At 35.2% G+C, this 26,609-nt stretch overlaps 1 protein-coding gene across 1 annotated transcript; it reads right to left on the reverse strand.

Annotated features, from left to right (window-relative positions):
• Nucleotides 1-9,262: 9,262 nt before the first annotated feature.
• On the reverse strand, nucleotides 9,263-24,761 carry LOC308641654 (olfactory receptor 8G18-like; the record flags this gene model as incomplete). The annotated part of the gene is made up of 2 exons (XM_081280294.1): nucleotides 9,263-10,198; nucleotides 23,838-24,761. 2 exons carry the CDS (start codon nucleotides 24,759-24,761, stop codon nucleotides 9,263-9,265), a joined length of 1,860 nt encoding a protein of 619 aa, XP_081136420.1.
• Nucleotides 24,762-26,609: the final 1,848 nt, after the last annotated feature.

Below are 26,609 nucleotides of genomic sequence, written 5' to 3' on the forward strand. Positions count from 1 at the left end.
TAACAGTAGTCTCTTTCCAATTTATATATAAATAACAAATTTATGTGTGAAATTATTTATGTCATTTAACATTTTGTAATTGGATAAAAATAACCTGTCATCAATAAGATAAGCAGAACATTTTGTATTAATCTTCATACTGGGATGGGAATTTAAATGTATTTTGGAAGGTAATAGGGAAAGCCTGGTTTATATAAAGGTTAACAATGTGGAACATCAAAACATTTTGTCATTTTCCTCCATCTTGAGTCATCTTCATCACTATCTTCCAGGTACCTAGTTTCTAACTCCCCACTCTCCCCAGCAGTGGCTAACCTGGCACAGTGACACCTGGTTACCTTCACCATCCTGAGGGTGTATATACCAGCTAACAACATTTGCTTTTTTGATTCACGTTTCAAATGTAATGCTACACTATGTTAACTGATATTCATACAAACTCAGGAAACAATATATGAGAACTTTGTAAAATAATATTTAGGAAAAAGGAAAAGGTCCATTTTAGAAATAAAACACTTTACCTAAGATTTGTCAGGAGGCAACCACACCTAAGTTAGGACTCTGCCTCTTATTATTATTCCATGTTAGGATAACCACTTAAGTTCATTTAGACTTCAGTTCAAAACATAGATTTTTGTTATAAAGATTACTGTAATCTAAAACAGGTAATATAATGTATAATTAAGTAAAGGTTTAGGATTATAAGAATTATGTTTCTTGGTTTATAGCTTTAATACAAACTAAATGTTGTTGTTACTGATAATTCCATTTTTCTATTTTCCTTGTAAACTTTATAACTATTGTCTGTTAGTGCTTTGCAGAATAAAACATCTAATATTATAATCTGAGTTAATTTGAGATAATAGACCATCACTGTAGAACACAGAGAATATAAAGTTGACTTCCAGTACTAATACTGAACTCAATTAAAAGGCAATGGTTAGGGGGGTTCCAAGATGGCAGGCCATATGAAGGCAGCATTCTGCATTGCTCTGTGACCTGGGGTTCAAGTTGTGAGAATATGGCTTCTCTGCCAGGATATTCCTTCCCTCAGTGTAGGAAGCACCATGCTCATCCAGGCCTCAGTGTCATAGTAGGTCTCCCAACTGCTTGCAGGACTACTGGGTACCCAAGTGAGACTATTGGTGGCATCTGCTGCAGCAACCTCAAAGAACTTTTGGCCACCTGCTTGTGCAAGAAATCAGAGACAACGCTCCCAAGGAGGACACCAAGTAGCTTTCTGGGAGTAAAAACTCTGACCACCACTCCTGTGTGGACACCCATTTATCAACATGGGGCTCCCCCACTCACTGCCATCTTGGGACTCTGCAGTAGCGGACATAATCCCCTATGCTCAATGGCCTGCCTGCACCCCAGAACTTCACACAGGTTCTGAAGTCAGCTGACACTGCAAGCCACAGAGCTTGCCACTGAACTCATTGTTAAACACCATTGCCCAGCTCCCCTAACCCGACTCAACACCCTACCACTTAAAGCAGGAGCCTCCATCTTGGGTCACCTTCATCACTATCTTCTAGGTACCCAGTTTCTAACTCCCCACTCTCCCCAGCAGTGGCTAACCTGGCACAGTGACACCTGGTTACCTTCACCATCCTGAGGGTGTAGATACCAGCTAACAATAGAAAACCCCACCTATTGGATGAGACAGGAGGCAGGAAAGAGACTAATAGGAAAAAAAAATCCCTGTGTCTTCCTTCCTTCAAGATTTCTCTTCCCTTCCCTCTTCCCCCCTCTCTTTTATCCTGACCTCACATCTTTAACATATGTGAAACAAAGTACTTTGCATGAATTAGGATTTTGAGGTCTGGGATGTCTGAATAGTATATTACATTGTGTTTATTTTATTTTTATTCTTTTTAAATTTTTTTGTTTTTCTCATCAATTTCTGCTATTTTAACAATTTTTAAAAATTTTTCTTCATATATATGTATGGTTGTTTTCTTCGTACTTATTTGTCTACCCAAAGGTACTTCTCTCCTTTCTTCTGATATTAATCTTCCTCTTTTGATTTATTTCTCTTCCATACTTCCTAAGGCATAACAACTACATATTCTCACCTCCTACCTCCTCATCATATCGTCCAACTTCTCACCCCTGGTTCTTTATCTACCATCAGAAACTGTAAACCCTTTTACAAATCTACTAAGTATATCATAGATAATAACTGAATTCACCATTTCTGTACTTTGGGAACAAACTATAAATGTTATATTTGCAAACATTTGTTTTTAGGATGTATATTGTTTGTATTGGGATCTGGTAACACTGTTCTCTATCTCAAAAAAGAGGTATTGGTTTCCTATAGGTGTACAATAAGCCTATAGTTTAAAATTGGCAATGCCTAGGATCCACAATGCTAGAAGGAAAGACACACAAGCAATATAGAAAGACAAGAGAAGAAAATGTCCCAAACTAATCAAGATGCCACATCATTAGGTTCCAATGCCAGCACAGCAGAAGATATAACAGAGAAGGAGTTCAGGATGTACATAATTAAAATGTTCTATTAATTAATGTGTGATATAATAGAGCAAATATAGGTGCAAAGGATCGTTTTGACAAAGAGCAACATAAACACAGGATGCAAAAGATTACTTCAATATGGAGATAGAAATTAAAGAAAAACAGAAATCCTTGAAATGAAAGAAATAATAAACCAAATTAAAAGGTCAGTTGGAAGCATCACCAACAGATAGGCCACTTGGAAGACAGGACCTCAGACAATGAAGACAAAATATATAATCCAGAAAAGAATATAGACCACACAATGAAAATGTTAAGAAACCATGAGCAGAACATACAAGAAATATGAGATAGCATTAAAAGATCAAATTTAAGAGTTACTGGAATATAGAAAGACATAGAGTTCCAGACCAAAGGAATGAGTGATCTATTCAATGAAATAATATCACAAAATTTTACAAACATAAAGAATGAGTTGGAAAACCAAATTCAAGGGGCTCACAGAATGCCAAGTGTATAAAATCACAACAGATCCACACCCAGGAACATTATAATGGAAAAGCCTAAAATACAGAATAAGGAGAGAATATTAAAAGTGACACAAGAAAGGAATCAGATTACATATATGGGAAACTGATTGGAATATGTGCAGATTTTGCAAACCATACCCTGAAAGTTAGAAGGTCTTGGGGTAATATTTATCAAGCTCTGAAAGAAAATGGATACCAACCAAGAATCTTATATCCAACAAAATTAAGCTTTTGATTTGATGATGAGATTAAAACCTTCCATGATAAATAGAAGCAAAAAAATTTTACAACTGAAAACCCTGCACTTCAAAACATCCTCAGCAAAATATTCCATCAAGAGAAGTTGAAAAACAACAATGGAAGCCAGCAAAGGAAGGTATTACACTAAAGGAAAAATGAATCAAAGGACAAACCAAGTCAAGTTAAATACCAAAAATAAACAAAAATGGCTGGAAATACAAATCATGTCTCAATAATAACCCTGAATGTGAATGGCCTAAACTTATCAATCAAAAGACAGAGACTCGCAGATTGGATTTAAAAAACCCAAACACTGAACATTATGCTGCCTGCAAGAGACTCATCTCATAGGAAAAGACACCACAGATTGAAGGTAAAAGTCTGGGAAAAATCACACCACTAACATGGACTGCAGAAGCAAACAGGGGTTTCTATCCTCATATAAAATAAAGTAGACTTCAAGCCAAAGTTAATCAAAAGGTATAAAGAAGGATTTTTTGTACTGCTTAGTGGAACAATTCATCAACAAGACATAACAATAATAACTTTATATGCCCCAAACAATGGAGCATCTATGTTCATCAAACATACTCTTCTTAGGTTCAAGAGTCAAATAGACCACAATACAATAATTCTGGGTGACTATAACACATCTATTTCACCACTGGATAGATCAGCCAAACAAATGCTGAACAAAAAAACTATGGATTTCAATAATATAATGAATAACTGACATATATAGAATATTTTATCCTTCAATGAGAGAATACACTTTCTTCTCAGCAATACATGGATTCTTCTCTAAAATAGGTCATATATTATGCCACAAAAGTACTCTTAGAAAATACAAAAAATTAGAGATACTACCCTGAATTTTATGAGATCATAATATAATAAAATTGGAAATAAATGATAAAATAAAATATAAAAACTAATCAACACCTGGATATTAAATCATATTATGCTACTGAATAAAGAAGGGGTTGTAGAAGACATAAAGAAAAAGATTAAAAAATTTTTAGAGGTGAATGAGAACACAGACACAACTCATTGAATCTCTGGGAAACTAGGAAGGCAGTTCTAAGAGGAAAGTTTATTGAATGGAGTTAATTCATTGAAAAAAATAAAAAGTCAACAAATAAAAACAAATCAATACCAAAAGCAGCAGAAGACAGGATATTATTAAGAAAAGAGCTGAAATCAATGATAATGAAACAAAAGAAACAATTGAAAAAATTGACAAAATGAAAAAAATTGAAGAGAAGGAGAGAGAAAACTGAACTTACTAAAACGCATGATGGAAAAAGAAATATATCACAACAGACACAACGGAAAAACAAACAGAAAATAATTAGAAATTATTTTGAAAACTTGTACTTCAATGAAATAGAAAATATCAAAGGCATTGACAAGTTTCTAGAGTCAGATGATTTGTCCAAATTGAATCAGGATGATATACACAATTTAGACTGATTAATATCAAGTGACAAAATAAAAGACGCCATCAGAAGCCTACTAACCAAGAAAATCCAAGAGGGATACACAGCCGAGTTTTACAAGACCTTTAAAGAAGAACTAATACCAATACTTTTCAAATTGTTTTAGGAAATAGAAAAGGAGGAAGCAATTCCAAACTCAATCTAATGCAATGCCAATCAAAATCCCAATGGCATTTCTTGTAGAAATAGATAAAGCAATCATGAAATTCGTATGGAAAAATAAAAGACCCAGAATAGCAAAAGCAATTCTAAGCAGGAAGACTGAATCAGGCGGTATAGCGTTACCAGACTTCAAACTATACCACAGAGCAATAGTAACAAAAACAGCATGGTACTGGTACCAAAACAGGTGGGTGGACCAATGATACAGAATAGAGGACACAGAGACCAATCCACAAAATTACAAGTATCTTATTTTTGACAAAGGGGCTAAAAACCTGCAATGGAGGAAGGATAGCATCTTCAACAAATGGTGCTGGGAAAACTGGAAATCCATATGCAACAAAATAAATCTCAATCCCTTTCTCTCACCATGCAAAAAAGTTAACTCAAAATGGATCAAGGAGCTTGATATCAAAACAGAGACTCTGTGTCTGATAGAAGAAAAAGTTGGCTCTAATCTACATATTATGGGGTCGGGCTCCAAAATCCTTAGTAGGACACCCATAGCACAAGAGATAAAAACAAGAATCAACAAATGGGACTCATTCAAACTAAAAAAAGTTTTTTCTCAGCAAGAGAAACATTAAGAGAGGTAAATAGGGAGCCTACATCCTGGGAACAAATTTTTACTCCTCACACTTCAGATAGAGCCCTAATATCCAGAGTATACAAATAACTCAAAAAATTAAACAATAAGAAAACAAATAACCCAATCAATAAATGGGCCAAGGACCTGAAGAGAAAGTTCTCAGAGGAGGACATACAATCAATCAACAAGTACATGAAAAAATGCTCACCATCTCTAGCAGTCAGAGAAATGCAAATCAAAACCACCCTAAGATACCATCACAATCCAGTAAGATGGGCAGCCATTATGAAGTCAAACAACAACAAGTGCTGGCAAGGATGTGGGGAAAAGGGTAAACTCGTACATTTCTGGTGGGACTGCAAATTGGTGCAGCCAATTTGGAAAGCAGTATGGAGATTCCTTGGAAATCTGGGAATGAAACCACCATTTGACCCAGCTATTCCCCTTCTCTGACTATTCCCTAAAGACCTTAAAAGAGTGTACTATAGGGACACTGCTACATAGGTGTTCATAGCAGCACAATTCACAATAGCTAGTCTGTGGAAGCAACCTAGATGCCCTTCAATAGATGAATGGATAAAAAAAATGTGGCATTTATACACAATGGAGTATTAGTCAGCACTAAAAAATGACAAAATCATGGCATTTGCAGGGAAATGGATGGCACTAAAGCAGATTATGCTAAATAAAGCTAGCCAATCCCTAAAAAACAAATGCCAAATGTCTTCTTTGATATAAGGACAGCAACTAAGAACAGAGTAGGGAGGAAGAGCATGAGAAGAAGAATAACATTAAGCAGGGACAAGAGGTGGGAGGGAAAGGGAGAGAGAAGGGAAATTGCATGGAAATGGAAGGAGACCCTCATCATTATACAAAATTACATATAAGAGGAAGTGAGGGGAAAGGGAAAAAAATCAAGGGAGAGAAATGAATTACAGTAGGTGGGGTAGAGAAAAAGATGGGAGGGGAAGGGAGGGGAGGGGGGATAGTAGAGGATAGGAAAGGCAGCAGAATACAACAGACACTAGTATGGCAGTATGTAAAAACCTGGATGTGTAACCCATGTGATTCTGCAAACTGTATACAGGGGAAAAATGGGAGTTCATAACCCACTTGAATCAAATGTATGAAATATGATATGTCAAGAGCTTTGTAATGTTTTGAACAACCAATAATTAAAAAAAAGAAAGAAAATGTCCTTGGTTCTTCCAAGGGAAGCCACATGTGGTCAGGAAGACCTTGACCTATCCTGGCATATGGCACTAGAGAACCTAAGAAGCTGCTCCTACCTTACCAAGAGTAACACTTTGATGATTGTCAGCTGATTTTAATAGTTTATAGGAACAAGATCAATTTGAACAACTTGGTCTTAATCAACTGACAGGAGAACTATAACCAAAGCACAACCATATATAGACATTTTAAAAGGAAAGACATTAATTCTTTTAATGTAACTTGAGATGTACGTTTGTGTCAGCCACACAAAAAGTAAATAAAACTGGAGGGTATGAAGAAGGGTTCTTAGACAGGAGTGCCTGGTAACTCTCAAAAGACTATCAGAGTCAGAGAATTTTTGTTGTTGTTGCTTTGTTTGTTTCTTGAGTCAATTTAAGACCTACAAATATTCATAATTTCCTCTGTAGGCAGACTGAATCTGTGTTTGCTAGAATGATTATATAACCCTCAGTGACAGAAATAAAGGGATCCCTGCTCAACACAGAGGAAATGCCAATAGAAAGGTATTTTTTAAAAATCAGATGACATTAGTAGCTTAATTACATCTTATGGGGAAATTTGTGGCATTATAAGAACCAAATATTGTGTATATGTTTCTAACATCTCTGCTAATGTTTCTAAAGCCTTAACTGGCCTCCACTCACAAATCAGTGTCATATGGATCCCACCTGAGCATTAATGAGTTACCATCCTCATGGTTTCCAGAGACCAGCCAATAACACTAACTGTTTCATGCTAATTGTCTCTAAAAAGTATGCTTTGCTGTCTTATTGATTATTTTCTTACCAAACTCCTGCCTTGTGTACCCTTCATTCAGTCACACATGCAATACCACCATGGACACCTGGACTATCCTGATGCTAACTACCCTTAACTCTACATGCCCCTCCAGATGGATAATATAAACTTTGGGTTTCCTTCCTTTAGATGTCACCCCTTTTCAGCATTAAGTAGTCAGAATTAGTCAACATCCAAATACCCTAAAAGAATTTAGGGGCCCAAATTGCTTGATGGGGGATGTAAGGGTACAGATAAGCGAGGATGGTGGGAACAAGTGGTTAAAGAAGCCCAATGTACAGAATTCCTACATGTTTTCTTTTGCCAAAAAGCAGCCCCATCTTGCCTGAGGGGATAAGATACATCATATTCATCAACAAACTGAGGAAGGGGGTGAAGGTCTAGTAGTCAGTGTAGATGAAGAATAATGGGAGTTGAGAGAGGGTGGTGACTCATTATCACTGGTTATCAAACAGAGAAGACAATGGGTGGCAAACAGCTAACCTGTGGGATTACACTTCCCAGTTCTATGGGTTGCTAAAGATTACCCCTGTGCACTTGCTCCCTCCTTCCCTTAGGCTGGGATGCAGATAAAAAAGTGAAGGTGGGCTGGGCGCACGCCTGTAATCCCAGCAGCTCAGCTGGCTTTCTCGGGAGGGTGAGGCAAGAGGATCATGAGTTCAAAGCCAGCCTCAGCAAAAGTGAGGTGGTAAGCAACTCAGTGAGACTCTGACTCTAAATAAAATACAATCTAGAGCTGGGCATGTGGCTCAGTGGTTGAGTGACCTGAGTTCAATCCCTGCTACCAACCATGAAAAAAAGGGAAGGTGGGGGTTCTGATGTCTATTAAGGAGCAAGACATGTCCCCTACCATGGACACCCAGCTTTGGGACCCCTTCTGTTTGGAGAAATCTATTGCTATCTCCTTTCTCAAATAAAACGTGCTTTCTACACTTGTTTTGGCATTTCCCAAGTGTTCAATCTCCAAAACCAGTGGAATCTATTTCTGATATCCAAGACTGCTGTCACTATTATAATTTCCTTAATAGACATAATCTCATTACACTTTATATTACTCAGTACTCCTTAATAGAGTTTTATACACTGTGTAAAAATTAGAGGTCATATTTTGTATATTCCAAATTGTTGAAGCTATTTATTTATTTATTTATATTTATTTGTGGTTGGACACAAAACCTTTTACTTATTTATTTTTATGTGGTGCTGAGGATCAAACCCAGGACTCCACATGTGGAACGCATATACTCTACCTCTGAGCCACAGCCCCAGCCGTAAAGCCACTTACTTTAGATCACAAATTCAGAAATACTTGCCAAGACACTTAATTAAGAAGGACAGGTACATAAAATATTGATAATAACAAAGAATAATGATCATATGTATTTATTTCCTGATTTAATATAAATGAACTGTGCCTAAAAAGACTCATGTTTCAAACACATAAAATATGAGCAATATTTTACATTTGGAGGACTTTGAAGAACTTTTTCAAATATTTAGATGTTCTACAGGTTATTCATGGTAGATGGATTCTGGGGTTTCCCAGTGGAGTGCTGTCTTCAATGGGTCTGATGCTGTGAATCCAGTCCTGTCCTTGGCACCTTTCTTCTACATGATCAAGTTCAAGCAAACAATCTCATGCCTTCTGGACTTCCATTGTTATAGAATTACTTCCTTACTAAATCTGTACAAATTATAAATTTTTGCTAAACAATAATACTTTTTCAGAAACTTTTATTTCCAAGGAGTTTACTTAGGGCCACTTTGACATCCTTATTCCTCAGGCTGTAGATCAGAGGGTTTAACATAGGAACAATAATAGTGTAAAACACAGAGGACACTTTCCCTTGGTCCATGGAGCTGACTGATGATGGTTGTAAGTACATGAATGCTAGAGAACCAAAGAAGAGAGCAACAGCTGAGACGTGGGAGCTGCAGGTGCTGAAGGCTTTGTACCTGCCCTCGGTAGAGCGAATGTGCAGGATGCTTGCTATGATGAAGATGTAGGAGCTAAGGATTGTCATGGTTGGGAAAAAGATATTAAATGCACTTGAGGACAGACCTACCACCTCATTTATAAATGTACTGGAGCAGGAGAGCTCTAGTAGAGGGAAAAGATCACAGAAGTAATGGTTTATAATATCATCCTTACAGAAAAACACTCTTAGCATGCAGGTTGTGTGAACTGTGGCACAAATCAAGCCCATGCTATACACCCCAAGTACCATCCAGGAACAGACTTGATTAGACATGGTAACATTGTAAAGCAAGGGGTTACAGATGGCAACATAGCGGTCATATGCCATTACAGCCAACATGTGACACTCTGCAATTGCAAAAACAATGAAAAAGTAGAGTTGAGTCATGCATTCAGGGTAGGAAATTGTGTTTTTCTCCATCACAAAGTTGACCAGCATTTTGGGGACAATCACAGTGGATTGACAGAGATCAATGAAAGAGAGATTGCTGAGGAAATAGTACATGGGGGTGTGCAGGTGAGAGCTGAGTCCAATCAGTGTGATCATGCCCAGGTTCCCCACCACTGTGAACACATAGATTCCTACAAAGAAGAGAAGGAGGGGCAGCTGGAGCTCTGGTTTTTCTGTTAATCCAGCCAGGATGAACTCAGTTATGATAGAATAATTTCCTTCTGACATTTTCTTTTGAGAATTCTAATAGGAAGAGAAAAAAATAGTTATTATTGTATGGTCACACCTGATATATATAAGACAGAATTAAAGTAATTTTAGCCAGGTTTTTCCTTTTATTTTCATCTCTCATTTATGTCAGTTGTCAATGATGTTGGTATCACAGAAATAACTGACATGTTAATAAATATCACATATAACTATCCTTATGTGAGTTATGGGCTTTTAAATGTGTAATTGGTAGGACCCTGTCTCTGAACACACAAGGAACTGTTTTAGTAACTTTGCGTTTTCTGAGTATTTTCCATTCTTTCTGTAATCTTCTCCAGTCTTCTGAGAGCAAATTCTTAATATTTTTATGTGAAAAAAATAGTAACATTTAAAGAAAAACACACTGAGATCACACGTAATGACGGAAAACTGAAAGCCTTTTCTCCTAACGAAAAAGACAAGATGTTCACTACCTGCAATTTTATTCAACACCATACTACAGGTCAGGCTAGGGCAATCATGAAAAAAAAAATGTATAATAAATTTATATTGTAAAACAAGAAGTAACAGTATCATACTTATAAAATGCATAATTTTATGTATAGAAAATTCCACAAGAAATCTACCAAGATAACTGCCGGAACTGATTCAAAAGTGAAGCAAGGTGGTAGAATAGCCTATCAGACAAAAAACTCAGTTACATTTCTACACACTTGAACCAAGCAATCAAAAATACTTTTGAAATAGCATGAACAATAAAATAAAATAAATAAGAATAAACTAAAAATCAAAAGCAATACATTTCACTTAAAATAAAATAAAAATAATTTTGAATTCAAAAATATCCCCATAAATGGAAAGACATCCAATTTCATTAATCAAGTGACTCAGTCTGTGAAAATATCGGTACTACCCAGATGAATCTGAAAATTCAGTGTCATCCCTCTCCAATCCCCAGCACTGTTTTTTGTGGGCATTGGTAGGCTGTTGTACTCAGCTTTGTTACTACTGTGATTAAAAGACCTGACAAGAACATTTTCAGAGAAGGAAAAGTATCTGGGGGCTCACAGCTTTAGTCCATAGACAGCCAGCTCCGTTCTTCAGGGCTTGAGGTGAGGCTGAACATCATAATGCAAGAATGCGATGGAGAGAAGCAGCTCAAAACATGGAGATCCAGAAGCAGAGATATTCCACTCAAAAATACAAAATATATACACAAAGGCACACCCCCAAAACCCACCTCCTCTAGCCACACCTACCTGCCTTCACTTGCCACTCAGGGGATTAATTCACTTAATGGAGGCTCTCATAACCCAATCATTTCACTTCCAAATGTTATTGCATAATCTCAAACATGAAATTTCAGGGACACCTACTATCTAAACCATAACCAAGGCTGATAATAAAATCCTTACGAAAATGCAAGGATTCAGAATATCAAACAAAAAAAATGTTGAAAGGGAAGAACAAAATTGGAGGGCTCACATTTTGCAATTTGAACACTTATTACCAAGTTAGATGGTGTGATTTTTGTCTCAAGTATAGACATGGAGGTCCAGGGAATAGAATTGACAACCCAGAAATAAACACACATCTCTGATCAATTGAATTGTTATAGGGATTTCATGCCAATTCAGTGGGGAAAATATTCTTTTATATTCTTTTGAACAAATGGTACTAGAATAATAATTATACATAAAAGATATAATCTGGGCTGGGGAATGCAGCTTCTTGTTAAAACACAGGTCTAGCACCATAAAGCCCTGGGTTCAATCATCAGTATTGAACAAAATAAAAAAATAAAATAAAAATTAATTTGGACTATTTAAAAATCACACTATCCACAATAAATTAACTACAAAATGCTCTTAGAACATAAAAATAACTTTTGAAAAAGACTGAATCCTTGTGACCTAAATTTTAATGATGGTTTCTCAGAGAAAATACCCAAACCAGAGACCACCATAGAAAAAAGTTGGACACCATAAAAATGTAAAACAAAAGTATTTCAAAGAACAGTATCCACCTAACTTATACTGCAGGTATGTGTAATATAGCAAAATGTACCCTACTGTCATGTATATCTAAAAGGAGCAAATAAAGAAATTATAGTCCCAAAACATAATTCTAAGAGAAAAGGAGCCATTCATAAATAATGTATTTAATATTTATAAATGAAAAAGAGAGAAATAAACTTCATCTTCATATAAATTTTCAGTTATATGCTTAATGGAAGTCACAAGTTATTTTCCTTTAAAAAAATTTCTATAGTATTTCTATAATAACACACTATAATGGAAAGTAGTTTCAATTAATAGTAGTTTTGCTGGATACTAGTAACAGCAGGGAAGTATTTGTGGTCAGTATACATCTATGTATGATACTTCAAAGTGCATAAATGCATCCTACGGTCATGTATAACTAATTAAAACAAATTTTAATTAATTTTTAAAGAACTTTAACAATTTAACAATGAAAAGGACAAATGGCCCAGTTGGAAATATGTGAGAGGATTCCAATAAACATTCTTCTATTTGAGATATACAAATGATCAATAAGGCCCTGAAAATATCTTAGTCATCATTCATCATTTATTAAGGAAATTAAAATCATAACCATAGTGAGAAAACATTTTACATCTATCAGAAAGTCTATAACCAACAAGGAAGATAAGTATAAGGGTTGACAAGAATGTGACAGCATTGGAACCCTCATCAATTGCTGATGGAACTGTACAATATACAAACTTTTAGGCAAACAGTTTATCGGTTCTTCAAATTATGAAGCATAGGATTACCTCATAGCCCAGCAATTTCATGGCTGGTGGATACCAGAATTCAAAAGACATACACACAAAAGTTTGCATGTGTATGACCAGAGTAACTGTACTTTTAAGAGCCAAAAGATTAGAAGCACCCACATGTGCATCCAGTGAGGAATGAACAAGCAGAATGAGGGATGCCCATATGATAGAGTATTATTCTTCACTAAAATGGAATGAAGAACTGAGATATGTCAAATCATGAATGAACCTGAAACATGCTAAGTGAAAGAAACCAGACACCATACATTGTATTATTCTATTTATAGGATGGGTCCACAACCGAGAAATATATACAGAAAGCAAGCTTAGAGTCTGGTGGAGACTGTGGGAAGGGAGATATTAGGGTGGGACTGTTCATGGGGATAGGGCTTTATTTTGGGTGCTGATGAAAACATTCTACATTAGAACACAGTGATGGTTGTAGACTTCAAAAATATGCTAAAAAAACTGAAATTCATACATAAAAAATAAATTATACAATGTTACTTATATTTTATTATATTTTTATTATATTTTATATTTTAAAATGTTTTATAAAATTAAAACAAGAAAATAATAACACCATTTAGCTAGGTGCTTAGGCCTGTGATCCCAGCAGCTTGGGTAGCTAAGGCAGGGGGATGGCAAATTCAAAGTTTGCCTCAGCAACTTAGCAAGGTCTTAAGCAACTTAGCAAGACACTGTCTCTAAATTTAAAAAAAATAAAAATAAAAATGGGCCGGGGATGTGACTCAATGTTTAAATACCCCAGGGTTCCGTCCCTGGTAACAAATTAACATCATCATATTCACCACCACCATCATGGACACAAAACATTCCATCACAATGTCCTGATGAACATCACCCTATAAGTCTCCTCATCTACTTTAGGTCTGGTATATTCTGTAATTGAGTAAAATATGTTCATTATACTTTTCTCCAAAACAATATGGTAATTTTATTTTGCACATATGAAAAAATGTCCTAGTTGGCCTCAAAAACTATTGTAATCTTCTGCTATCATGGGAAATTTTCTCTCCAATACATCTTCAAGGAAAACTTAGGCATTTCTAATTGCTATTAAAAACTGATAGATATAATAATGCAGACATATACTTAATTTAAAATGTTCTTTCTATGTCTTCATCAGAGAAAAATATCATCAAATGGTAAAATAAATAAAAATAATTATAGGAGACTGAATTACAGCACCTAGAAGGATTGTCAGAAAATCTCCAACAGATTTGAGTAGGGACCTAGCAATTTGCTTCTGGACACCTGCTTTCTTCTGACTCTCCACAGGCCAACGCTTGCAGAGGACAACTATCCCTAATTCTGGACCAATTTTATACTTTACTAGAAAAGCTGAAGCATGTATCCAGTAGAATTGTTAACTCATGATCAAGCCAAAATGTTGCTGATATTGTACATGCAGACCTGGGAGATTCCTACTTACCTCTTATAAAAGCTGTTATTTATTTCAGCACATCTCTCTACGTCTATTCCTGAAGCTGAACTTCCATAGTGCTATGGTTTGAATGTGTCCTCCAGAGTTCATACATTGCAAACTTGATCCCCAGTGCAACAGTATTGAGAACTGGGACCTTAAGAAGAGATTAAGTCATGAGGTGACTGGATTAGTGGTGTTCTGAGAATAGGCTAATCATCAGAGGTGTGGGTTCCTAATATAAGAACTAGTTTGCCCCCTTTCCTCTGTCTCATGTGTGTCCTCTTTTGTCCTTGATTATTCTACCATAGGATGCAGCAAGAAGGCCCTCATCAGATGCATCCTTTGACCTTAAACTTACTATACTTACTAGTATAGTATAGTAAGACAGACAAATTTCTGTTCATTATACATAATACAGTGAGTGGTACTTTGCTACAAAAACACAAAACAAACAAAGAAACATATTCTCCCATAGTTCCCACTCTTTACAATTTTCTAGCTGATGGCTTTTTCTTTGTCCTTGGCCTCTCACGAGGCTGTCCCATGAAACACCAATCTCCATCACAGAAGCTCATTATTATCTATTGCTCAGTCATTGTAACTCTGCCAAAATGCTTGGGACTCTGGCCCATTCCATGTGACCAGCTCCCTCTGAAGTCTGACTCTGACACATGGTCTTCATTACTACTGCTTCCTGTTCTGATTTGCTAACAGTACCTCTGTGCTTCAATGTCTTGGAACTTGGATGATGCCATCAATAAATTATTATGAAATCATAGATAATAGTAATGAAGATTTATATTGGGGATAATGCTCCAAGAAGATACTTTTAAGGGGTAAATGTAGACTTACACTAAAGGAAGATTATCCTGGCACTGTGGAGCACGCCTGTAATCCCAGCAGCTTGGAAAGCTGAGACAGGAGGATCACAAGTTTAAAGCTAGCCTCAGCAACAGTGAGGTATCAGGCAACTCTGTGAGACCCTGTCTGTAAATAAAATACACAATAGGGCTGGGGATGTGACTCAGTGGTTGAGTGCCCTTGAGTTCAATTCCCAGTACCCCCCCAAAAAAATGATTAACATTGATAAGCAAAAAGTTGACTATGGGTGGGTGTTCAAGATAGATGAATAAAGAATATCCCCTGTTCTGAATAATAGAGATTAGAAGGGGACAGGGAGGCTGACTAGCAACTGTGGTAAAAACCTTGATCGGGCAAGTGATACTGGTCACTGCTAACATGGATCTAGACCATGATGGGTGTCTATGAAGGCTTCTGAATTAAACAAACAAAAATTTCCTTCTTCTATTTCCCAATATATGTCACATGACAGGCCTATTACATGAAAGGAACTATGTATGCCCTCAAATGTAATGCATAATTTCTTTTGTTTCTCTTTACTTCTATCACATTATTTTGTGTAATCCTATTTAATAGTTAAGGCCTTTTCTATAATAGTGACATCACAGAAATAAGACCAAATTCTGTGTGTCCATGAGCATGTTATTTTTGCCTTGATGTAGCATGTACTAGTTGGAATTATTTATCAGTAATTTACGAGTTTTTTATCTGCACCTAATTGTAAATTCATGACAAGGCTGGCACAGTGCCTTGTATATAGTGAGTCTCAATATAAATGTGATTTAATAAAATGGTTACAAGAAGCTTAGAGATGAGTTAATACAGGTTCAAAATGAAAGAACAAAGCCCATGTATTGCCTGAGTAGAAATGAGCAAACAAAATAAGTACCTGCCTTAATGTCATACTGCGAAGAACAGGGACATGATTAGGGAACCTGTGCTCACCAGGGAGTGTGGCTCTGAGAGTGAGGACAAGGAGAGACAGATAAATAGACACCTGCATCTCTATTAACACTTAGGGAAAGACTGCAGCAGAATGCTCTAAGATTTTAAAAGTCATGGTCTGGAATTCAGACATACCCCTCCTTCTTTTCAGCAGGCCAATGCTGTATAGTTTTTCTTCTCTGTTGCACTGGAGGAAAATGACTTTGATCATGTGAGGAGGTGACATACCAAAGGTGTCCTGTGAATCACTAACCTTGATCTCTGCTGAAGCTGATGCCCAAAGCCATTTGCCTCTGCAAAGCTGGGCTGATGTGATGATTTTTTATGCTACATATAAGGGTATAAATGGGAACAAACAATGATAATGACGTCCCACTGGAATCTCATCTCACAAGAATGAACTCTGGGGAAAACTGACAATTAGAATTTCTCTTTCCCCATCATATTTTCAAGATATTATCAATGCTCTATTTTATTTTATCTATTTAGATTTTTTTGCTTTTATTGGTATATTATTTATTTTGACATAATCATTCATGCATAGAGTTCAATTTACTCCATTTCAGTTTCTGATGCCCCCTTCTCCTCTCTTTCCTTTGGTTCTCTTTACTTTCTTCCCCTTTCCTCTACCCTCCTCTGATACCTTTCTTTTACTCTACTGGTCTTCATTTTCCTTATTTAATTTATTTATTTATATTGGCGCTTTACGAATATGCATAAGAGTTGAACTCACTGTGGTATGTTTATACATGCACATAACATAGACTTGTCAAATTCATTCCGCATTTCCTCCCCTTTGCCATCTCTCCTTCTTCCCTCTCAATTTTCTTCTTCTACTCCAGAGATATTCCCTTTTCCTTTTTGATATTCAACCCCTAACTTTTTCTATTACTTTTCTTTAGCTTCTGCATATGAGAGAAAATACTTGACCCTTAATTTTCTGAGATGAGCTTATCATGCAGCGTTATGTTCTCCATTTCCATCCAGTTACCAGAAAATGCCATAATTTTATTCTTTATGCTTGAATAATACTCTATTGTGTATATACGACATCTTAATCTATTCCTCTATTTATTGGCACCTGGAAAGATTACATATCTGAGCTATAGCTGCCTTGTTCAAAATATTTGTGTAGTTGTATCACTAGAGTGTGCTGATTTTAGTTCTTTGGGATAAATACAAAGAAATGGGATTGCTGAGCCATGTGGTGGTTTCCATTCCTAGTTAAATCTTCACACTGTTTTCAGAGTGTACTAATTTTTAGTCCCACCAATAATGTATGTATGAGTACACATTTCCCTCATATCATTTCCAGAATTTATTATTATTTATATTCTTGATCCAACTGGAGTGAAATAAAGTCTATGTGTTTTTTTAATTTTCATTGCCTTGATTGCTAGGGATGTTGAATATTCTTTCCATATAGGCGTTGGCCATTTGTTTCTTCTTTGAGAAATGTCTGTTTACCTATTTCTTGATTGGCTTCTTTGTGGATTTTTTTTTGGGGGGTGTTAATCTTGTGTTCTTTATATATTCTTAATATTCATTAAATGTCAGAAGAGTAGCTGGCAAACATTTTCTCCCATTCTGTAGTTCTCTCTTCATGCTCCTTATTATTTGCTGTGTAGCTTTTTAATTTGATGCCATCCTAATTATGTATTTTTCTTTTTTTTTTCTTCTTGAGCTTTGTGTCTTGTTAATGAAGTCAGTGCCTGTGCCAATATGGTGGTATGTTGACCCTATGTTTTCTTTTAGCAATTGTACTATTTCTGGTCACATTCTTAATTCAATTGCACTTTTGTGCAGGTTGAGAAGTACAGATCTAGTTTTCTTCTTCTGCATATAGATATTCAGCAGCATTTTTTAAAAGACAAACTTTTCTTCTACATATATTTTTGGTATGGATTAAAACGAAGGATGAATAAATTTTATTCCAAGACATTTCAAAATTTAAAATTTCAGAAAAATTTCCAGACATACACTGAAGGAATTTTTTAAAGAGATTTCTTGAAAAGAAAAATATATATAAGTAGGGAAGTAACCAATTATTGTAAGAGTTAAAATTTTTAATTTTTTATTGACCTTTTATATCTGTATTTAGTATATCATAATCACAAAACACTAGTTCTTGGAATTTTTTACTTGAGTCTTAATAAAAATTTGTTCTCATTAAATTTGTATGCTAAAGTATGTTTTATATTAACAAAGATCTCACTGAGTGTGGTGGTGCATGCCTGTAATCCTAGCATCTAGGAGGCTGAGGCAGGAGGAAAATGAATTTAAAGCCAGCCTCAACAACAATGAGGCTCTAAGCAATTCAGTGAGACCCTATCTCTAAAAAAAAAAAATACAAAATAGGTCTGGGGTTGTGGCTCAGGGATCAGGTGCCCCTGAGTTCAATCCCTGGTACCCCACACCTGGAAAAAAAAAGACAAAGACCAGTGAGGAATAATAACAAGACTAAAAAGAAGAGATGAGGACATTTTCTTTATAAATAAAAATTAAATTTTTAATAATAATGAAAATATATATTATAGTCACTCTTTTCATGGTAAAGATATTGGGAGTAAAATTACATTTAATGTTATTTATTAAATGTTATATAATTTTAAGACAATGATTGCAATCAATTTTTTTCATTAAAGTTAACTGGAATGCTTCAACTTTTGTTAGATATGGACCTTTAGTTGGATGTTTAAAGGTATTTTGGAAATTGCGATTCTCTACCATTTTTTTAATAGGGCAAAAACTTAATAACATAATTGAAAGTCCCATAAAAATATTGCTCATCAATAATGATCCAGCCTTAGAAATAAAAATAAGATGCAAAACAATATACAAGTTTTATTCTCAAGAATTTGGCTATTTCCAAGGCTGGAGATATGGCTTAGTGGTACAGGGATTATCTAGCAGGCATGAAGCCCTGGGTTTGATCCCCAGAAGTTAAAAAAAAAAAAAGAATTTGGCTATTGGCTATTTCTTTAAGTACAATCCACATGGAATCATTAATAGTAAACATCTTTACAGTAGATGTTTACTACGGATACATCTTTATAGTAGATGTGATGAACCAGAGGTACACCCAGTTATTACTTGGAGGGATGACAAATGCGTGAGAATTAAACTGTTATCTTTGTCATTGAAATGTGCATAAAATTGGACAAACAGATTAGAGTCCGGAAGCCATTCAGGATGGCTGTGAGAATGAATACAAGACAAGAGGAATAAGCACAGCATTGTAGAGATGGTATATAGACTATTCTGCCCAGCATGACATACACCTTTCTTGTAGATTTTAATAGATGTTAAAAATCTGTATTTTATACATGTATTACACATTTCATTTTTTCCATAGTTTTAATTGGTACATTATAATTATACATAATGATGAGATTTGTTGTTACATATTTATACATGCACATGATATAACAATATAATTTAATCAACATTTTTCAGCATTTTTACTTTCCTTAGTCTCCTTCCTCCCTATAGCCCCACTCCTTTATACTTTTGGTATCCTTACTATTTTCATGAGAGGCACTCCCACACTTTTTTTTCCCTCTCTAGCTCCCCCATATGAGAGAAAATATAATTCTTGACTTTCTGAGATTGACTTATTATGAGTATTATTTTCTCAAATTCTATGCATTTTTTCTGCATATCACATAATTTCATTTCTATGATTGAGTTAAGCTCTTTTGTGTACATATACATTATCCTTATCCATTAATCTGTTGATAGACTTTTAATTTGGTTCCATTATTTAACTATTGTGAAATGTGCTGCTATAAACATGATCATACATATATCACTATTGTATAATAACTTTAATACTTTAAGTAAATGTGGAGGTGTGGTCTAGCTGCATCATATAGTGATCACATTACTAGTTGTTTTAGTCAGCTTTTTCACTGCTGTAACCAAAAGACCTGACAAGAACAATTAAAGGAGTAAAAGTTTATTGGGGGCTGACAGTTTCAGAGGTCTCAGTCCATAGACAACAGGCTACATTCATTGGGGCTTGAGGTGAGGCAGAGCATCATGGTGAAAGTGTGTGGTGGGGAAAGCAGCTGGGACATTACCAGGAAGCAGAGAGAGAGAGACTAAGCTCAGCTCACAAAATATACACCTAAAAGGCATGCCCACAATGACCCACCTCCTGTAGCCACAGTTTACCTGGCTACAATCACTGATCATAAGCCCTATTGATGCACTAATTGTTTAAGGTTCTCATACCCTAATCATTTTATCTCTAAACTTTCTTTCATTGTTTTACACATAAACTTTGGGGGGACACCTATTACAAACCATATCCCTAGTATTTGGAGGAAGCCCATACTGATTTCCACAATGGTTGCACTAATTTAAAATCCCACTAACAATGTATAACTGATCCTTTCTCCCCATATTCACCAGCATGTTTTATTTTTATTTATTTAATTTTTGATTGATGATTGCCATTTTAACTGGAGTGATATGAAATCTCAGGGTAGTTTTGAATTGCAATTCCATAATAGTTAAAGATGTTAAAATTCTTTCATGCATTTATTAGCTATTTGTATTTCTTTGTAGAAATTTCTGCTTAGTTCAGTTGTCCACTTATTTATTGGTTTATTTGTTTTTTCCAGTGTTAAGTTTCTTGAGTTTTTAATATATTCTGGATATTAATCCTCTGGAAGAGAATAGCTAGCAAAGAGTTTCTCCCATTCTGTATATTGTCTTTTAATATTCATGATTGATTCCTTTTCCATGCAGAAGTTTTTGAATTTCATAGCATCACATTTATTAATTCTTGGCACCATTTCCTGATCTTTAGAGGTCCTATTAAGAAATTCATTGCCGGCACCTGTACTTTGGAGTGCTGACCCCATATTTTCTTCTAATAGTTACAAAGTTTCTGTTCTAATTTCTAGGTATTTTTGTTTGTTTGTCTGTTTGTTTGTTTACCATTTTGAGTTGATTTTTGTGTAGGGTGAAAGATGGATATTTAGTTTCTTCCTTCTACATATGAATATCCAATTTTTTCAACACTCATTATTAAAAATACTGTCTTTTCTCCATGGGCATGTGTTTTGCCCCTTTATCCAGGATTGATGCTTACATCTGTGAGGGTCTGTCTCTGTGTCTTCTGTTCTGTTCCATTTATCTATGTGTCTGTTCTTAGGTCAGTGCCATGCCGCTTCTCTTGCTCTAGTGCTGCAGTACAATTTGAAGTCATTTATTCTGATACCTTCAACAGTTTTTGTTTTTGCTTAGAATTGCTTTCACTATTTGGGATCTTTTATTCTTCTGAATAAATTTCAGTATTGTTGTTTCTAGTTCTATTTTTACAAAAGTGTCATTGGTATTTTGATGAAGATTGCATTGAATCTATATGTAGTTTTTGGTAGTATGGTCATCTTAACAATATTAATTCTGCTTATTCATGAACATTGAAGGAAAGTCTTTCATTTTCTGAGGTTTTATTCAATTTCTTTCTTCAGTGCTCTATCATTTTCCTTGTAGAATTCTTTTACTCCTTTGTACATTGCATTTGAATCACAAGTAATACCATTATTCCTGTTAGATGCAATGCTATATCCAAATGTTAAACCCTTGAAAGAACAAAAGTGAGTCATTTATGTCTTGATACAAGTATTGGATAACACAGATGACATAGTTATTTCTGGTGTTCATTCTTCTTTTTTTCCTTAATAATAAACATCCCGAGTTTTAAGTTTGACACACTGCAATCTACATATTCATGATGTTTTTGTCACTATATTTATCTATGTCAGTTCATTTCAAAGAGATTCAGATTGAGGAATCTGTCAGTGCTCTACAGATCAGGAGACATTCCCTTCTCTGTCCATATGTTTCTGTCTGATGGTCAGTTGGTGAATATGAAGGATGGATCTGGAGGCATTGAGAACACAGATGGATACTACAAGAAATGGTATAGAACAATATTTTCAAATAAGCTTACATCTATGATGAGTCATGGAACTAACCCTGAATCATTTACTGGCTTAAAGCAACCGTGTGTGTGTGTGTGTGTGTGTGTGTGTGTGTGTGTGTGCATGTTTGTATAATGCACAACCAAAGGTAATCCAAACTAATACAGAAGTTAATGCATGATTTTACCTAACATTTGTTTCTGTGACATCCCAAATAACTCTGAAAAAACTCATTGTGAGAAGAATTCTTTTGTTTTGGAAATAATGTGTGTTTGTGTCAGAGCAATGAAAGACAAACTACTTTTTGTATGTGTGGCAGATCTTCCATGGAATCTATCAGATAGTAATGTTACTATTTTAAATGCATGATATTCAGCAAAATTACTATAGTAATTTCAGTTATTTTTATTCTTTTAAACATGTTTAACAGTATAAGTGCATACATAAATGATGGGAAAGGTAAAATTTAATAAAGTTAAATTTATCAGTTACTCAACAGTATGTAAAATATACTATTTGTTGATTGTTTAATATCTACATCAATAGAATCAAAATTACATACACATAAACCTTGTAAAACATAGCTAAACAAGATATATGCAATATACACATAAATACATGCAGTACACAATAGCATATACACAATAGAAACCACATATATATACACTTATGTATAGATATATGTGCATACATAAGGATATGTTGGTAGGAAAATAACAGGGCATGAAGTACATGGAAACTGATTAGTACATGGAAAATGCAGGATTTTCTCCTAGTTTTCAATAAGTGCATAACCTCCTCTCTCATTGTACTTTTGGCTTTATAGGGTGACTTAAATTGAAATGACATTGAAGTGTTTATGTCACACCTGTGAAGGAAAAATATGCAGTGTTTTTATAAGTTAGATGAGACAAATAATCAGAAATTATATAATAATAGTGGAATAAAACATGATATGGGGGATTACTAAAAACAAGTATGGAATTATCATGAAAAAGAAGAGGTAGCACAGTCCTGATACTGTGCAGTAAAGAAAGCTGCATAAATATATGTCAAAATAACCATGATATTTCCAATCTTGTATATTTTTGGCAATATCTTGCCCTGTGATATCTTTTTCTAGGTCGAAATTATTTTATTACCAATTATATGCCTCCATATTCCTTAATGTAGTTCTACAAACTTCATAAGTATTAGGAATTATATTTTTAATAATTCAAATATTAGAATGATTTATTTTAAAGATCAAAATTTCAAAAATATTTACTAATAGTTTAAAAGGCCAGGTACACAAATCAATGGAAATACCAAAGGTTAATGATGAAATATATTTATTCTCTGAATTAAGAAAGTGAATATTGCCCATAAAGACTCATCTTCCAAACATGTAAAATATAATCAACCATCTGGATGATGTTGAAGAACTTCAAAAGTATTTAGATATAATCCAGGTCATGCTAGGTAAATAGACTCTGGGCATCCTAGCATGGTGCTGCACTTCATGTTCAAATCTTGTGAATCCAGTCTTACCATTGGTACCTTTCTTACAAATAATCATCTACTAGAAGCAATCTGATGACTTGTGGATATTTATTGTTCCCAATGCACTATTTCCTTACCAAACTTCCTTATTTCCTAAGCAAAATCCTGTCTTTATGGGAAATTTCTTTTTCCAAAGAGCTTATATAGAGCATTTTTGACATCTTTATTCCTTAGGCTATATATAAGAGGGTTCAGCATGGGCACAATAATAGTGTAAAACACGGAGGACACTTTCCCTTGGTCCATGGAGTTGACTGATGATGGTTGTAAGTACATGAATGCTAGAGAACCAAAGAAGAGAGCAACAGCTGAGACGTGGGAGCTGCAGGTGCTGAAGGCTTTGTACCTGCCCTCAGTAGAGTGAATGTGCAGGATGCTTGCTATGATGAAGATGTGGGAGCTAAGGATTGTCAGGGTTGGAACAAAGATATTAAATGCACTTAAGCACAGACCTATTACTTCATTTATAAATGTACTGGAGCAGGAGAGCTCCAGTAGTGGAAAAAGATCACAGAAATAATGGTTTATTATATTATCCTTACAGAAAAGCACCCTTAGCATGCAAACAGTGTGAGCTGAGGCACCAATCAAGCCCATGCTATACACCCCAACTACCATCCAGGAACAGATTTGATTAGACATGGTAACATTGTAAAGCAAGGGGTTACAGATAGCAACATAGCGGTCATATGCCATTACAGACAACATGTGACACTCTGCAATTGCAAAAATAGTGAAGAAGTAGAGCTGAGTCATGCATTCAGCATAGGAGATGGTGTTTTTCTCTATCACAAAGTTCACCAGCATTTTAGGGGTAATGACAGTGGATTGGCAGAGGTCAATGAAGGAGAGACTGCTAAGGAGATAGTACATGGGGGTGTGCAGGTGAGAGCTGAGCCCAATCAGTGTGATCATGCCCAGGTTCCCCACCACTGTGAACACATAGACTCCTAGGAAAAGGAGGAAGAGGGGCAGCTGGAGCTCTGGTTTGTCTGTTAATCCAACCAGGATGAACTCAGTCACTGTAGAATGATTTCCCTCTGCCATTTTCTCCTGAGAATCCTAAGTATGAAGAGAAGAAAAATTATGAACAAGGCATCTGTTATACAATCACTTTGTGAGAAACAAAGTTCAAGTCTTTGCAGACAGTTGTCTCCATTTCTTTCCTGATCCTGCACTTTTAGCAGTCAAGGACAGTAGGATCACAGGAATATGTGACATGTAAATTAATATCAGAACTGTCCCTATTTGTAGTCCTTGCTTTAAGATTTGATATTAGTATTACCCAGTCCCTGAACTCCCACAAAACTACTCTGATAAATAACAAAATAAAATAATAAGGTATACGAAGCATTCACAAGAAACGCATAGTCATGTTGGTGTAAGACAAAAAGTCTTTGCCTCTAAGATAATGAACAAGACAAGATGTCCACTCTGCACTGCTAGAATTTCTTGCCAGAGAAATTAGGGAAAAAATAAAATAAAATTAAAGGACACCCAGATTGTAAAACAAGAAGTATTACTCTCTCCATTTGCACATTTGTAAGTGGCATAATATTCAAGGTGAAAAATTGCATAGATTTTGCATAAAGGACCTTTAAAATAATGAAAATTCTAACATGGTGGTAGCATATAAGACCAATATAAAAAGTCAATTGTATTTCTACAAACTTTCATTGAACAATAAAATATGGATTTGTAATAACATAAAAAATAAAATATATATATTTTATGGAAGACATTGCACACAAAATTACTATGTAATGTCAAATGGAATTGAAGCCATTCATAAAAGGAAAAATTCCATGTTCATGAATCAAAAGACACAAACTAGCTAGTATTTGTGGCATATGCCTGTAATCCCAGGGACTCAGGAGACTGAGGCAGGAGGATCACAAGTTCAAAGCCAGCTCCAGCAACTTAGTGAGGCCCTAAGCAACTTAACAAGACCTTATCTCACAATAAAAAGTAAAAAGGTCTGGGATGTAGTTCAGTGGTTAAGTGCCCTTGGATTCAATCCCACGGTACAAAAGCAAAACAAAACAAAAACCCTCATCCTAGGGTAAATGGTAAAAATACCCAAATTTATCTACAAATGTAGTACAATTCTTATCAAATTCCAGGATTGTTTTTCTCAGATGTAGACAGGCTGATTAAAAAAATCTTTATGTAAATGCAAGGAATGAGATAATCAAAGCAGTTAAGGTTGGAGTTGGAGAATATCATGCTAAATGAAATAAGCCAATCCCACAAAACCAAAGTCTGAATGTTTTTTATAATATAGAGATGCTAATTCACAATAATGTTGGGTCCACTAGGGAAGAATAGCATTACATTAGATTAGGTAGAGAAAAGTGATGTGAGGCAAGGGGAGGGCATGTGGGGATACAAAAGATAGTAGAATAAAACAGACATTATTACTGTATGTACATATGTGACTTCATGACCAATATGATTTGACAACATGTACACTCAAAAATATGAGAAATTATATTCCATGTATGTATATCAAAATCCATAAATGCATTCTACTGTCATGTATAACTAATTAAAACAAATTAAATTTTAAAAAAATAAAAATAAAAGAGAGTGAGTTATCACAGTTGTGAGTTTCTACATTCAGCTTCTTCTCTCTCTTTCCTGTGTGTGTTCCTTTGTCCTTGATCATTCCACCATAAGAGAATACAACATAAAAACACTCACCAATGTGATCCCTCAATCTTGGACTTACCAGACCTTTGATCATTATCCATTTCTCAGTCCCTTGTATTCTGCTACAGTAGCATGAAATGAAGAAAGATATATCTTTCTATAATCCAACTTTTTTCTGTGTTCCTGTTTTCTCACAAAGCATCCCACTGTATGCTAACCACCAACACAGCAAGCAGTTCCATT

The sequence above is a fragment of the Spermophilus citellus genome (assembly GCF_964194105.1).
Source record: "Spermophilus citellus genome assembly, chromosome: 2".
In the NCBI taxonomy this organism is placed as follows: Eukaryota; Metazoa; Chordata; class Mammalia; order Rodentia; family Sciuridae; genus Spermophilus; species Spermophilus citellus.